Below are 17,027 nucleotides of genomic sequence, written 5' to 3'. Positions count from 1 at the left end.
GATGAAATGAAATGATACCTTGCAAACCTTAATGTGCTATATAAATGCCAGTTTCAGTACATGATTTAACTTGAACAATGTTTTAAATCCTCTTTCTGGCACTCACCACCTTGCCTTCTGTTTCTTACTAATGAAACTGCTCTCTGTTCCCATCATAATGTAGGTCCCTTGACATTCTCCTCTTTACCTCATTCTTCATTTATTAAGTGCCTACTGAACATACAAGGTACTGTACTAGGCACTCTGCTAAACACTAAGGGTACAGAAACAAAAAATGAGACTATCTGTCCTCAAGGAGCTTACACTCTACTGGGCATAATTGTGTTGAATGCTTGCTATATTTCAGAACTTGTATTTCAGTATCCTTACATGAGGATACATTTCAGGAGATACAAAGACAGTATGGCCCAGAGGCATAACTAGGGTAGGGCAATAGGAAGCTTGGCCCAGGACCCTGAACTCAGAGGGAACTGATAGTATTTCAGTGCCTAATTAGCAAATAATTAAAATAGAACACTATGAGCTAATGAACTTCAGAAAACTTCCTTTGGTCTACTCTACTATGCTCCCCTTCCAAATCCTATACGATGGCTATCCCACAAGGCATCATGTGCTAGGATTCTGAAGTCTCTGTCTCTTCCCAACAAAGAGACATCTCCCACACATTTCCCTTTAGTCATCTGAAGGCATTTTTTGTGCCACTTGTTCCAGGCACAAAAAAATCCTAGTTATAGTTCTGATAAGACCAGGTCTCTGCACCCAGAAGATTCCCAATCCACTGAGGGGATGCAGACATAACTAATAAAAATAGCCAAATTTAAATAATTACAAATTATTTTACATACATTTTCTTCTTTGAGCTGGGGATTTTGTGGGGGAGATATATATTTGGAAATGAATGTGATATTTAAACAAAAACTATCAGTGAAAATTAAATGTTCTTTAAAAAGTTAGGGGAGATAAGGATTCTGGGAATTATTCCCATTTTACAAATAAGGAAGGTCACACAACTAGTAGGGACAGGATTTTAAACTAGGTCTTTCTAACTCCACATATGACATTCTACCCATAGGCTATAGTGCCTGTCTAATTTTATAGCTAGTATAGGGCATTGGGTGATAGAGACAAAAAGAAAGGAAGAAAATAGGGCTCTGGGGAATGAGAAGAGAGAGAATCCTGATTATAGGCATCTTCCTGGAAGAGGCATCACCAGAAGTGGACTTTGAAGGACAGGAAAAATTTGGAGAATAGGAAAGAGGGCACATGAACAAGGGCAGGGAGCCCTAAATAAACCAGGCATGTTATGGGAGACAACAGTAAGTTGTGCAGAAGGATTTGGGCCACTTGCCTTTGAAGAGGCATTTCCTTGTTGGGAAGAGATGGAGACCCCAAGAAAATGGCATGAGGTGGGACACTCATGGAAATAAATCAGAAAAGGAGTTTGAGGTCACATTGTGGAGGACCTGAAAGGTTAGGCTGAGATGTTTTGAGTTTATCCTGTGAGCTGCAGGAAGTTCAGTGGGCCACATAGTTTTAAAGCTCCCAAATCCCCAAGTCCAGGGCTCTGTGTTTTGGTGTTTGTGAGGGGGAATGGGATATGTAAATCCCATGGTAGATCCTTGAATATCTGGCTTTGGCTTCAGCCTCTGGTCATTATACTCTGGATTGGACAGTCAGTTCTGGTGAATGGAGGGAGGGAGAAGTAACAATAAGGTAGATTCAGGTCTAGGAACCTAGGACTAATGATAAATGGATCCATCCTTTTCTTTGTCTTTTTGGCTACATGTGACTACGTGTATCAGTTTTTATATTTGCCTGGATCTTTTTGTCTCTTTGGGTCCTTCTGCTCCTTTTATACACCAATTATTCCCCATGCTTGGAATGCACTCTCTCACCATGGTCACCCTTTTGAATCCTTCCTTTCTTCAAGGTGCTTCTTGAGTGCCATTTCCTAAATGATGCCTTCCCTGATCCCTTCCAAAGCCAGTGTTCTCTCTCACCTTAAGTGGCCATGGATTGATATATCTGTGTACATATTGTATTCCTCAGTAAAATGTCAGCTTCTTTGAGGGCAGGAACTATTCAATTTTTGTCTTTTTATCCTCGGCAACAAGCACAGTGTCTTGTTTGTGATAGATACTTAGTAAAGTATTGAATTAGGTCTAAACTATTTACCTTTCCCAGTATCAAGGACTGGAGTTTACATACAGTAGATAACCAACAAATGTTTGTGTTAAATTAACTTTTCTCTGTCTTTCTCTGGATCTCTGTATTTACATTTGCTCCTTCCTAGCACTCTTTCTGCTACAGTACACCAATACCCCAGTATTTTGTTCACTTGTGATTGTCAGGAAATTAAAGGAAAGCTTCACTTTTCCCATGTCCCTTTCTTTGACTTCTCTGGGCCAGCCCTCCCCACACCTCTTTGAGAGCCTAGGTCAGTGATGGTCAACCTTTTAGAGACCAAGTGCCCAAACTGCAACCCTCACACCCCCGTGTAAGCCCCAACCCCACTCCACCCCCACCTTACCCCAGATAGAGGAGGGAGGAAGTGCTCCCATTGAGCTGTTGGGCAGAGGGACAAGTCATGTGGAAAATGCCCTCAGGCATGCCATAGCTTCACCAACACTGGCCTAGGTTAAAGGGATGGGCCCTATCTCAGACTTCTTTCAACCAGTCCCAAGGATTGAGTTGGCCCCCCACTTAATGGCTGCATGACTTTCAGATAAATCATTTCCCAGGTCTTTACTTTCCTCTTTAAATTGGTAGCAATCACTTTTGTACCATCTCCTTCACAGGAATGTGGTATGGGAAGCCCTTTTTTGTTTCTCAAGAGTCAAGGAGGGATACTAGATTTGCTCATCTCTACAGTGGGCAGATTGTGTCTGCCTTTGGTTGCAAAAGTGACTTCCTTGGGTGAACCAGAAGTGTGTAGGTGGACAGATAGGATTAGAACTCTAGCTAGGAGTCTAGGAGGCACTCCCAGAGGCAGAAGCTGGAAGGTGAATTTCAGGACCATGGAGAGAGGAAGGTGCCAATTGGCTTCCTCCTGGGGAGGTATACAGAAAAATACAGTTTGCTCTTACATAGTTGTTATGAAGGATACTGGGAAAAGAGACTTGCCTTCAGGAAGTTCCTAGTCTGTTTATGGGGCTCAAAATTCAACAACTGGCTTAATTGGAAAAGAAGGGATGATATTTTCTCAGACTTGTTCAAAGACCAAGAGTTAGGGGGCAGCTAAGTAGCTCAGTGGATTGAGAGCCAGGCCTAGAGATGGGAGGTCCTAGTTCAAATCTGGCCTCATACACTGCCCAGCTGTGTGACCCTGGGCAAGTCACTTAACCCCAATTGCCTAGCCCTTACTACTCTTCTGCCTTGGAAGGTAAAGGTTTTAAAAAAAAAGACCAAGAGTTTCTTCTCTATCCCTCTCATCAGAGCTATTTCCTCGGGGGGGGGGGGGGGGGGGCAGTCACCTTAGGGAAGTGGAAAATTTCCTAAGGGATCAAAGGTATAACACTTGGTCTCCTGTTGGGGCTCTATCCCTGGCTCATTCTGTGACCTCAAGCAAGGACCTTCCCTTCCCTAGACTTTAGTTTCCTCCTCTATAAAATAGGCAAATTGACCTCTAAGTGTCCATGCCCCTCTTGAGTCTCTTAGAGAGCTATCACCCTGGAAGGTGCAAACATTTAGCAGGAGGAGCTGAGAAACAATGCATACAGTAGTTTGGGATATGAAATGGATTTCAGAGACACTAAAGAAGTGCCTTAGAGGGCAGCATGAGGACTTTAGACCAAGGGAAAGAGGATCAGGACTCAAGACTGGGTTCAGGGCAGGGGCAAGAGGATGAGGCATGAGCCAGAGAAGATTATACTTGGGTCTGATGTTGGAAACTTGTGGGAAGGAAGTTGGAGGAATTTGAAGACTGAGGAATGGAGCAGAAACCTCTCCCTCCCCACTTTTGAACTCTGTCCCCAGGTGCGCATCTATGATCCCTACGACGACTATTACCAGATTGTGCCACCCAATGCCCATGATGCCACCTACATCCGCACTGGGACTCCATATGGAGGTAAGGACCCTTTCCTAGTCGTTGAGCCACTTGAGGGAGTGTTCTAAGGACTTTGAATGTAGAAACTTAATAGGGAATGAGTCCCATTAGCTAGTGGCCAGGGACAAAGGGAGGGTTAGAAAGGAGAAAGTCTCTGGAAAAGTCCAAAGAGGGATAAACTACCTTCAGAAGTAGATAGATCATTCTCAGGTGAGGCATTCGAGCCTCCTGAGATTTGGGATTGAGCTAGTTTTCCTTTAGGGTGGCTTCCAGTTCTGAGATTCTGGGAGTTTATGAGCCCCAGGCCCCATCCCAAGGCCTGGTCTTTATTCTCTTCTTAACCCTCCCGTCCTTCCTAATCCTCCTTATCCTTCCTTAAGATCTAGAATTGGCTCCAGGCAGGCCTCCTTCCCTCTGAGGTCCCCTAAAACTCCTTATTTCCCATGACCTCCTAATGTTCTCTCATGCCCAAGCTAGTCTTTCCCTCTATGCTCTAATCTGAGGAGCAGATAATTCTGCTCTCAAGCATCTTCTATCAAACTAAGGGAGAGACTGGGAAACAAGCCCCATTTATATACTTTTTGGAAAGTACAGATTGTTAGTTCAGAGAAACTTGGGATATATGGCCAGGGAAAGATTCTTAGAAGAGTAAGATTTAGATTGGGCCTTGAAGATCAAATGAGCCATCCCCTCACCTTTGTTCCTTTCTAAATTTATCTAAACTTTCCCCTCTGCTTTCTTCTCAGCTCCAGGAGTGACCCATGTCATCCTTCGTGACTCACCATACTATGGAAGAGATACTGGGGGTGACATAGCCATGGGCATGTTGGCTGGAGCTGCCACAGGTGCAGCATTGGGTTCCCTCATGTGGATGCCCTGCTGGTTCTGAGACCACATCCCCAGGAGCACCTTCTCCTTGATGGTCCTGTCATGACCTCCCTAGAATCCTAAGGATTGGGTTTTATGGCCCCCTTCCCATCATTCCTTCAGCCTTAGCTCTGGCCAGCCTCTGGCTGTTTATAGTCTGTCTAATGCTCATGCTCTTCTGTGCCCCCATCTAGCAGAATAGACTTAGGATGCCTTGACCCTCAACTTGTCCCACTATGACTAGCCTCCTCCCTAGCTTTGAATAGAGGCCTGAGTGGTTCCTTCATCTGTCCCCATCACACACACGCGCGCGCGCACACACACACACACACACACACACACACACACACAAGGATACACCCACATAGACAGATATATTTCTCCAGGGCATATATAGAAAAGCCCCACTGGACATCCTTCCAAATCCAGCTAGATTCACAAACCTGACCACCAGGAGCCATATTCCCATCATCCTCAGAGGTGCGGAGAAGTCCAGATACTCACAAGCACATACTTGTGGGCTCCTCCTCCCCATTTCCCTTCTTCGCACACACGTGCCAGCTCCCCTTCTCTACACACAGACATACCCTTCCCACCCTGGGAATTGAACCAGAAACCTGCTTCTCTCCTGTACACTAAACACAAGTACATTCTTGGCACATATACCCACCACACACAAATACAGACGGCCGTCTCCCCACTCCCCTACAGACTGGCACACACAGTTCAATGGAGGCAGAGAATGGCCCACAGACACATCTTCATCCTACCACCTTGGGACTAGCTTCCTTCCCATACATATATGCATTCTCCCACCCTCAGCCCTGCCCCTGCCAGCCAGGCCAAAGAAAAGAATCTGATTCTGACAGCCCTCAGGGTGGCCAGAAGAGAGAGGAACTCTCTCCAAAAGGAGGCCCCCTTCCCCCTGGGGCATTTCCCCCCAAGGGGTGTCCCTGGTTGGCAGATGAGCTCCAAAGGAATGGCCAGGCCTGGAGGCTTAGTTTCATTTGGCAAAGCAAGGAATCTGGGAAGTAACTGAAGGATGGCTAGCCTGTCCCATAGGCTCTTAAGTACAGGGAGCCAGCACTGCAAATAGGGAACTCCCCCTTTTCCTCCAGGGTGTGGGGAGGTGAAAGGAGCCTCTGGCTCCTTTGGAAGCTGGAGTACCTGCCTCTTAGTAACTAGAATGGCTGCATGGTCCTAGGTGCCTGGGGGTCAGGAAAGATCTGCTTGAACCCTCTCATCCCACCTAGGAATGTTTATTCATAGACAAGTTAAAGGAATCCAGGCTGTGGCAGATTCCTGCCAGCAAGTACTTTGAGAGCCATCCAGTAAATGAGGGGTCAGTCAATCAACTAGCATCTATTAAGCACCTACTATGTGTCAGGCACAATGCTAAGTGCTTGTTAGACTTCTGTTTGACCGGACCAATGGGTGGAAGGAAGTCAGAGAGCCAGAAGAAGATAAGGAAGACTTTGCTGACAGAGCTATCCCATAAGAGATGAGGCTGCTTGGGAGGAAGTGAACTCGCTGTCAGTGGAGGTATTCCAGGGTAGACTGGATGACCTCAGATTCAGGAGACTGAAAGAGATTCCTGCCCTGGCAGGGAGGATGGACTAGACACTCTCTAAAGGCCCTTAAGAGCTATAGACAACATGCTTCTGTGAAAATGCCCTCCCTGTGGTGAGAGGGGAAGAACCCAGGCTTGAGGGTCCGCCCCTCAGCCCCCCCCCCCCCAGGTCTTCTCTTTTCTTGAGATGAAGACAGACCCATGGCACACATCCTCGCCCCTCTCCCAAATCACAACCGGGAGAGAGCTTGAGATCTTCACACGAGTCATTTTATCCCCCCCCCCCCCAGGACACAGAAGTTGGTCTGAGGCTGGAGGTACCTTGCCAGAGCCCAGCCTAGCAAGCTTCTCCCATAGGTGTCACCCACTCTGCAGATTAGGGACTGTCCTTACTTAGAGTTGGCCCAGCACAAAAACTAGAAGGGGGAGAAAATCCAGCCAGGCTTTAAAGGAAGTAGAGAGGGCCAGATGCAAGTCTGTCCCATCCATCCTTCCTCTCTCTCTGCCTGTTCTTTGTACCTACAACCCCACCATTAGAGTTTTGTTCCTCCGGTTAATCACTGTCCTTACTAGGCTGCCCTTTATGCGTAAATGCCCTCCAAGATGGGTTTCTTTTAGGCTTCAGGCTCTCAGAAGAAAAGAGTCATATCAGATTTAGAGGCTGAGGTTTTCAGGAAGAGGAAGCAAAGGGCACTGAATTCAAACCTCACTGACTTCACACTTTCACTAATGGAAAAAAAGGTCATGCAAAAAGTCAAAAGACCTTCATTTCGAGTCCCAGGTTTGTCCTCAACTTCTTTTTTGACAGAACGATTTCCTCCTCCTCCCTTAGCCTTAGTTTCCTCATCTGTAACCCTAGAGGGTTGTGGGGGAAGGTTTTGAGTTCTAGGTCCAGAGTTCTAGGAGGCCTGGCCATGTTTCCCCCAGCTGGTCATTGTCCCCTCTCCCACTGGTAGCTCCCTGCCTGGGGCTCTGCATATCCATTCTGGCTAAGTGGTGGCGGCTGCTGTCTAGACTCTCATGTTCTGTCCTATGTAGACTGGAGCCCAGAAAGCTCCAGGATTCTATTAATAAACGCAGCTGTTATACTGTTCCAAAGTGTCCTGAGTTTGTGAGAAGAGCCTTTCTTGGGTTTGCCTCCCCACCTTCCAGGGAAAGAACTCCAATCTTCCCTTGATGGCCAAGCCCAGGACTGATTCAGGAATGGGCCACGCTGGCCTATCGCCATTGGTCGGGCTCTGAAGGGCAGTAGGAGCTCAGGAGAGAGGCAGCTCATTGGACAACTCGCTTCTGTTCTCTGGGTCTCCATTGGACTAAATAAGGAATTTTAAAATTTAGTGTATTGTGGACACTTAGTATCTGGTGAAGCCTGTGCATCCCCCTTCTTAGAAGGAGATTTCAAAATGAATAAAATAAAATATAATGATTTGCAAAAGAAACCAAAGATGTTGAAATAAGAGTTATCAAAACATTGAAAATTTTATTATAAAAGTCTCCCTTGAGGGACAGAGAGATGGCTCAGTGAATAGAGAGCCAGACCCAGTAGCTAGAGATGGGAGGTTTGGGGTTCAAATGTAACCTCAGACACTTCCTAGCTGGGTGACCCTGGGCAAGTCACTTGACCCTTATTGCCCAGCCTTTACCACTCTTCTGCCTTGGAACACAGTATTAATTCTAAGACAGAAGGTAAGGGTTTAATTTTTTTTTGTTGTTAGAGGCTCCTTGAAACCTCTTCACAGATCTCCTGGGGGTCCACAAACCCCTCCCCACCAAAGATGACCTATGTTTTGTGCTCTAGAATTTTGCCCCGTCCTAATAATAATAATCTACCTTTTTCCTTAAAAAAAAAGATATTATTTTTAAACCTTTACTTTCCATCTTAAAACCAGTACTATGTCCCAAGGCAGGCTAGGCAAAGCAAGGTAAGGGCTGTGGTTCAGTGACTTGCTCAGGGTCACACAAGTAGGAAGTGTCTGAGGCTAGATTTGAACCCAGGACCTCCCATCTCTAGGTCTGACTCAATCTACTATGCTCCCTAGTTGTCTCTCGCTCACATTTTTAATGGTGTGCCTCAGTTTCCTCATATTTAAAATTAGGGGGGATGTATGGGACTAGATGCTCTCTAAGGCCCCTTCTAGCTCTGTTTCCTTCTGTGACCTGGCTCATGGGTGCTGCTTTCTCAGCAGCCTCACCTGGTGTGATTCCAGGTACTGCCAGCAGGTGGCAGTGTGCCCACAGCACATTCCTCTGCCGGGAGCAGGCTTCCAGCCAAGGTGGGCTGGGCATCACTGCAGCGGCAGACCCGCCTCGGTTAGAGTCAGCAGACTGCTCCGGCTGCCCTGCCCCATGCCCGGGCAGGTATAGCGAGCAGGTGCCCCTGGGGAGCCAAAGCTGATCTCAGAGCCTCCCCATCTGTCCAGCACCTGTGTTGGGCTCTGGGCTCTGGTCTCCTCAGCAGCATGGACGTGTCTGTTTCATTCCTGTAAAGCCTGGGTCAGCTACGGCCAGAGAATCTGAGTCTCAGCCGGAAGAGAGGCTCGAATAATCTGACTCAAATATAGAAATGGGCTTCCCTCCCGAGGGGCCAGCCAGCCTCTTCTGGGACCTCTTTCTCCCTACTCCCTAGGGATGGGGAACTCACTACCCTTCCAAAGAACCTGCTCTACTATGAAACAGCTCGGATTCCTTACAGATTCTTTCTTATCTTAAGCTGAAAGCTCCTCTCCTTGCAACTCCCTCCCATGGCTCCTAGATCTGTCCTCAGGAGCCAACTGAACAAGTTCAATCCATTTTCCACAGGACAACCCTACAGATACCGGAAGACAGCTCTCACATTCCCTGTCAAGTCTTCTCTTGTCCAAGCCGCACACTCCCAGTTCCTTCAGGCAATCTAAGATGTAGACTTCCTGGGAATGGAAATAGGGGACTCCCATGACAAGAAATCCCTTCCCCTAAAGAGGGGTGCCATCATGTGTTTCCAGGAAACTTGACCCCAGGAGCCCCGTTGCAACATGAATCCCCAGAATCACTCCCTGAGAAGCCTGTGAACCCTCTTGGAAGGGGATCAATTTAGAGGTAGCCAGAGGAGCTTAGTTCCTTGTTGGGTCTTTAAATCAGTGACTCTGAGGATTGAAAGCATAAGAGTGAGGATTCTGTTGCATTGAGCTTTCAGGCCCTGGACAGTGTCTTTCCAGTAACAGAATTGTAGGACCTTAGCGATGCTTTAGTCCCATGTTGGCGAAGATGTGGCTCAGGTGCCAGGGCGGCCCGGAGGGAGCTGCTCCATTCCCTCCTCTCCACCATTCCTCAAGACATTTTTTGCATGCTCCACCCCTCTGTCCAACAGACCAATGTGAGCACTTCCTCCCTCTGCTCTCTGGGGTATTGTGGGGGGCTCACAGGTGGCTTGAGGGTGCAGTATGGGCATGCAGTCACTAAAAGGTTCACCAATGCTGCTCTAGTCTATCATTTTATAGATGAGAAAATTGATGCCCTGAGAGTTAGTCATACTTCACAACACAGAAGTGGAAGGTAGCAGAGTCAAGGATCTGAACCCAGGTCCTGAAGTTACTCTCCACTGTAATACTGCACCTCCTCCTTGTTTTTCTTTTCTTTTGTTTTTTGAACCCTTACCTTCCATCTTGGAATCAATACTGTGTATTGATTCCAAGGTAGAAGAGTGGTAAGGGCTAGGCAACGGGGTTTAAGTGACTTACCCAGGGTCACACAGCTGGGAAGTGTCTGAGGCCAGATTTGAACCTAGGACCTCCTGTCTCTAGGCCTGGTTCTCAATCCACTGAGTCATCCAGCTGTACTACCACCACCTCCTCCTTGCTTTTCTGAACCAAAGCTGGATAGCAGTTGCTACCCCTCTGTCATCTGCAAACCCAGGAAGATCCCCAAGTACTTCTTTCCCTCTCCCCAGACAAATAAAAACACCTTTCCCTATACCTCAGTTTGCCCATGTGCACAATGGGAATCTGTCCAAAACAGCAAATTGGAATGGGGATGGGGAGCATACTGCTTTATAGAATGATATATGTTTATCAATAAGAATAATTGGTATTTCCATAGTGCTTTTTTCTAGATGTATTTATAGTTTTATTTATTTATTTTAAAATCTTTAAACATTCTTTTTTTTTTTTTTAATTTTCAGTTCCAAATACTGTCTTTCCCTCTTGGCTTTTCCCTATCTATTGAGAAGGTAAGCAATATGATACCTATTATACCTGTGAAGTCATGCAAAACATATTTCCTCATTAGCCAAGTTGGGAAAAAAATACAAGAAAACTAAGAAAGTGAAAACCAGTATGCTAGGAGACAGCTGGGTAGTCCAGAGGATTGAGAGCCAGGCCTAGTGATGAGAGGTCCTGGGTTCAAAAACAGCCTCAGATACTTCCTAGCTCTGTGATCCTGGGCAAGTTACTGTTGTCCCATTGCTTAGCCTTTACTGCTTTTCTGCCTTGGAACCAATACACAATATTGAGTTTAAGATTGAAGGTAAGGGTTAAAAAAAAAACCCAATATGCTTCAATCTGCATTCAGAGTTCATTAGTTCTTCCTCTGGAGGTGGATAGTGCTTTTTATCATCAATCTTTTGGAATTGTCTTGGATCATCCCCTTGATCAGACAGAGTAACTTAAGTCCTTTACAGCTGATCGTCCTTACAATATTGCTGCCACTGTGTACAATATTCTCCTGGTTCTGTTCACTTCACTTTGCATCAGTGTATGTGAGTCTTCTCAGGTTTTTCTGATAGCATTCTCTTCATCTTTTCTTATAGCACAATAGCATTCCATCACAACCATTCAGTAGTGCTTTAAGACTTAGCAAGTATTTTTCTTATAACAACCCTGTAAGGAATGTAGTAAAAGGTTTATAGGTGAGAAAACTAAGTTTCAGAGATGGTGATTTGCTCCAGATCACATGGCTAGTAATAGTGGGGTAATTTGAACCCGTCTCTCTCATGCCTCAAGTCCAGCATTCCTTCCATTACACACATCATTCATTCATTCATTCATTCAACAAGCATTCATTAAATGCCTAATTACTGTTATGTAAGACCCTATTGAGTTACTGAGCATATAAATACTATACGAGAGGAAAATAGATCGAGCATGCAAAAAGAGCAACTCAAGTGGGGGAAGGACAAGGAGGACAGAAGATTCCAAAAAAGGAACAGAAGGGCTGAGGAGAAACTGCCAGATCAACTCACTTCTCTTTGGGAACTCTAGAGTGGGTGGTCTAAGAGAAACCTCTGAGACAATAGACCTGAGCTGTGACCATCCCTCAGTGAACCCAAAACCCTTGGATACAGATGAAGATAAAAGGAGTGGATGGGATTTTATTATAAAGCCATCCACCCAAAGAAGACTTCTCTCTCGATCCCCTAAAGTTGTCCAAATAAGATAGATAGAAGTCGGGACAGAGATCACAACTGGCCAGCAAGGTCAGGGAGACAGCCTGAACCCTCAGGATTTGGGGAGGGGGTCAGCTGTTAGTTCTTAGGGATCTCCCACTTCCCACTTCCCTTACTTAGCAACCCTATTCTCCCTGTCTTGTCTCCCTGTCCCTTTAGAATAAAAGAATTATTCCCTTTAGATTAAGTTGCCTGCCTTAGAACATCCAGGAAGAGAACTGAAGCTTGGCGAAGAAAGCTATACTTTTCCCTCATGGAGGGAGAGTCAACTTCAGTCATTGACTTATATTTAATTCAGACTCTGAAGGGAAATTTCTTGTCCCTCTAAAAGATAATTGGTGCTATCTTCACTAGGGGAAGAGAAGGATCTTTCTATCCCTCCTCTCCATCTTTTGGCTTCATCCCACCTCTCTCACTCTCCAGGATCAAAGTAATCGTAGTAGGTGACTCCATTCTCCCATCCATTACAATACAAAACAAGCTAACTCCTGCCCTCAAAGGGCTATGTTCTACGTGCAGTTATCAATAACACATGTGAATTGTGTTTCCATAGAAACAATGTATTATAAATGTGTGTGTTTACAACAAAACTTCACGTTGCCTGGGTTTTTCGTTATCTCCCACTCTTTCCAGAATGTCTGTGTCTGGATACCATCACTGGTACTTCAGACTCAATGTGCTCACTTTTCCCCTAAAATCTGCATCACCTTGTTTTTCAAAAATACTTAATCTTTTTGTTATCTGACCTTGTCAAACATCAACATGGATAATTACATATACAAAGAAAAACAGAGGAAGTTAAATGATGAATTGGATAGAGGGCTAGTCCTTGAGTTAAGAAGACCTGAGTTCAAATTTAACCTCAAACCTTTACTAGTTGTGAGATATTGGGCAGGTCATTTAATTATATCAGTTTCCCCATCTGTAAAATAATAACAATCTCACCGAAAACCCAGTTTGTTGTGAGGATACAATGAGTTAATGATATACTTATTTATCCATGTTAAAGTGCTATATAAATATTTGCAAACTTTAAAGTACTACTTAAATGCTGGCTATTTTTATTTTGAAAGAACACTGCATATGAAACTGTAAATCTCATTTTATATGGCTTGTTTTTTTAATATATACTAAATTTGACACATTAATTCCAAAAGCTCTCCTATTTGCCTGCTCTTCCCTCTAAATATCTTTTAGAACTCTTTTGTACATTTTTTTCCTTCATCAATATTTTATTTTTTCACAATTACATGTAAAAACAATTTTTAGCATTCATTTTCTAACATTTTGAGTTCCAAATTCTCTCCCTCCCTCTCTCTCTTTTCCCCCTCCCCTCGACCCTCTCTCTGAAACAGTAAGCAATTTTATATAGGTTTTACATGTGCTATCATCCAAAACATTTTCATATTCATCATGTGGATGAAGATATATTTAAAAAATAATGAAGTGAAGGATGATCTTCTTCAGTTTGCATTCAAACTCCTTTCTCTGGAGGTGGATAACATTTTTCATCATGAGTCCTTTGGGTTTGTCTTGGATCATTGTATTGCTGAGAACAGAGAAGTCATTCAGAGTTGATCTTTATATAATATGGCTGTTATTATTTACAGTGCTCTCCTGGTTCTGTTTACTTCACTTTGCGTCTGTTCATATAAGTCTTCCCAGGCATTTCTAAAAGCATCCTGCTTGTCATTAGTACAACAGTATTCCATCACAATCATATACCACAATTTGTTTAGCCATCCCCCAATCGAAGGGCATCCTCTCAATTTCCAATTCTTTGCTGCCACAAAAAGAGCTGCTATAAATATTTTTGTACAAATACGTCCTTCCTATTGTTAGATTGAAATTAATAACTCCAGGTTCTTATTTTCCATAGAGTTTATTAATAATCACTTGAAATAAAAAAAGCAAATAGATACAAGTTTAAAACCTATTTCCTATCCTAAGTCTGACCACATGTTGATCCTCCTGCACGGTTCTCCATCCAAGCTCTAGTGCCACATTCAGGGAAGTAGAGAAGGGGGCAAGTTTCCTCAGCCCCTCTTATCCTCTGACTATCCTCTGACTCTCTTGCACTTCTCCCTATGTGCTACATCCATGGTGCCAGCCTGCAAAATGGGATGAACCAGGTCAGCAATCTGGGGGGGGGGGGAATAGGATGAAACTCCCTCTACACACTATCCACCCCACCTTTTTTTTAAAATTCTTTGGGATACAGACTTAGTAACAATAAATTTTGTGCATTTTTTAAAATGCTTCCTTGACACTTTTCTTTCTTTCTTTTCTTTTCATCCCTATCACTAACCTTTTTTCAGGGCTTCCCACTTCCCATAAAGAGGGGGAAAAAAGCCCAACAACATTCCTTGCAATAAGTTAGTATAGTCTTTCAAAATATGTACATATGTTGTCTGAAAAAGTATGTCATATTCTGTACTGCTGTACCCTCACCTATGACCGTCAGTGGATAGCATATTCCATCTTCTGGGGCTGTGGTTGGTCATTGTGCTGATCAGGGCTCTTAAGCCTTTAAAAGTTGTTTTTCTTTATGATTATAGTCATTATATAAATTACTTGCTTCTTCTGAGGTAACACTGTTCACTCAATCTTCAGAAGTCTTCAAAAAAAAGTACCACTGTTCACCAAGTCTTCTTATATTCAAAACCTTAGCATTAGCAGTATGATATAGTAGAAGGATGTAAAAATGGAAATTTGAATCCCAGACTTCAATCCCCAGAAGTCCTTGGCAGTTCCCAGAATTCCCTATAATCTCACCTGAATCCCCACCTGGGCCAAGATCACAATTTATATTTAAACTGACTGTAACACCTATTCCACTCTCTTCCTGTACTCAGAGATTGCAAGGATGTAGTGAGTAGACTAAACCCAGGGGTTCTGAATTTGGCTTTCAGCCATGGGCACGTGGTTTATTATTTTGTATCCTTGATTTCTAACAATCTTAATAAACCTCTAAAAATATAATACTTTTAGTAGAGAAACTAATTTAAATGTTACAAGGAACAATGGTCTTGGGAATCAGAGCACCTGGGTTCAAATCCTTGTCCTTCCACTTAATAATTGTGTAACCATAATCTGGACCTTAGTTTCTTCATATTTAAAATGGAAGGGGATTAGGCCCCATCTAAATTCCCTTCTATTCCCAAATGTATAATTCTCTGATCTCTAACTCATAATCTCTCACTTCTTCTCCTCACTTCTCATATCCAGTCAATCACCACACTCATGTCTATCTCATCTCCATAGCATCTTGGGCATCCATTCCTTCTCTCTAAGTTTTCAGGAACCACACTCTCCTGATTCTTCTACCTATCTGACTGCTCCTCAGGCCTCCTTTACTTCCTCAAAACATAGTTCAAAACAGGTGTTTGATTCTGTGAAGACAGGATTAACTCTCCCCATGTCTATTTTTAGCTAAACAAATCAAGAACTTAAAGTACCCCTACTTGACCCTGACTAAGAGAGTTCACAAGTCACTTACTAGGGTAAGTCCACACCTCCAAGGGTCACTGCCCCCCCACCCCCCCACTTGGGCAGTGCTAGGCAAATTGAAAGACTTTGATTGGTTCCCTTAAAGTGGGGAAGTGATGGGAAATAATGTTGAGAAAACTGTTTTAAAAAGACCATCTCAAGGATTCAGTCACTCACTCTGCCTTGGGTGGGCTGGACTGGAGGAGGAGACTCTTTCCTTGGATCCTGCAGTGGTGAGTGGAGTGATTCCTTCCTTGATTTTTCAGTGAGGAGACTCTCTCTGCTCGTTGGTGCTTCCGTAGGATACTCCCTTCAGTGGGAGTTCTTGTCAGTCTTAGTCTCTGGTGCACTGAAGGTTCTCATGGGATTCTTCACCATCTCCTGGTTCTTTGGATTTTGGTTTCCTAATGAGGACTTTGGATTCTGGTGACATTTGCTTGCTTTCAGATTCACATTTGCAGTCTAGAGACATTAGGATTAAACTTAGGGTATAAGTAGCTAGGCAGTACTTTCTGTCTCTTTATCTACATTTTTTCACTTTCACTCTTTCTACCTCTTTGTAAATAAAGTAGCTAAAAGTTATTTTTACTTAAGCTGCAATAATTTTAAATTGTCAACCACAATATTATTTTAGAATTCTCATATTTAGCACAAAATCTAAATTTATATTCTTATAATTCCTTGCTGGATCTTCTTCTAGATCATACCTTCTAACTATAAATGTCCTCTATGGCTTTGTACTGGGTCTTCTTCTCTCCTATACTATTTCTCTTGGTGATCTCATCAGTTCCCATGGATTTGATTACCATTTTTATACTGATGATTCTCAAATCTACCTATCCTGTCCCAAACTCTCTGTTGGCCTTCAATCTCATGTAACCACTGTTCCAAGTCCCATCTCCTTATTGATGGAGATGAATGTCCCTCCCTGCATGAGGGGTAGGGTGGAGTTGGCAAAAGAAAGAGAGCTTCAGTTCTTGTCCAAATTTCTTCAGGAGTTACCAAATCTCAAGTCATAAGTTGTGATCTATGATTGAAATGGATTACTATTTTGCTATAAGAAATGACAAGCAGGATAAAAAAAAAACCTGGAAAGACTTAGATGAACTGATGCAAAGTGAAATGAACAGAACCAGAAGAACATTTTACACTGTATACTGTATCAGCATTATTTTTTGATGAAAAACTACAAATGACCTAGCTATTCTCAACAGTACAGTGATCCAAGACAATCCTAGACACTCATGATGAAAAATGTCATCTGCTTCCAAAGAAAGAACTGATGGAGTCTGAATTCAGATCAAAACATATTGTATTTCACTTTCTTTCTTCTTCCTATTTTATTTGAGATCTCTTTCACAAAGTGACTAATATGGGGAAATGTTTTACATGATTGTAAATATTAAATCCATATTAGTTCATTATTGAATTATTAAATCTTTATTTGAGTGTCAGAGAGTTAGTAAGGGAGGTAGAGGGAGAGAATTTGGAACTCAAAATTTAAAAAAATAATTTAAAAAATGTTTTAAACTGTAATTAGAAAGAAATAAAATATCATGTAAAGAAAGTCTCAAGCCATTCTAGGTGCTTCTTCTGGCTTTGAGAAGGAAAGTGGAAGAGGCCAATCTCTCTTC

At 43.4% G+C, this 17,027-nt stretch overlaps 1 protein-coding gene across 7 annotated transcripts in view; it reads left to right on the top strand.

Annotated features, from left to right (window-relative positions):
* Positions 1-7,578, top strand: part of PLEKHB1 (pleckstrin homology domain containing B1) — a 35,550-nt gene extending 27,972 nt beyond the window's left edge. For 5 of the 7 annotated variants that reach the window (XM_056794999.1, XM_056794997.1, XM_056795001.1 and 2 more), the window contains 2 exons: positions 3,976-4,069; positions 4,795-7,578. In XM_056794999.1, the coding sequence (XP_056650977.1) occupies positions 3,976-4,069; positions 4,795-4,937 (237 nt within the window). In that variant the 3' untranslated portion in view covers positions 4,938-7,578. The remainder of the gene's footprint in view (positions 1-3,975; positions 4,070-4,794) is intronic. The other 2 variants (XR_008911439.1, XR_008911438.1) reach the window with 1 other exon arrangement.
* The last annotated feature ends 9,449 nt before the right edge of the window (positions 7,579-17,027 follow it).

The sequence above is a fragment of the Monodelphis domestica genome, chromosome 4 (assembly GCF_027887165.1).
Source record: "Monodelphis domestica isolate mMonDom1 chromosome 4, mMonDom1.pri, whole genome shotgun sequence".
NCBI classification, from domain to species: domain Eukaryota; kingdom Metazoa; phylum Chordata; class Mammalia; order Didelphimorphia; family Didelphidae; genus Monodelphis; species Monodelphis domestica.
The sequence above is the reverse complement of the archived record's forward strand: the minus strand, read 5'-3'. Positions and strand labels throughout refer to the sequence as shown.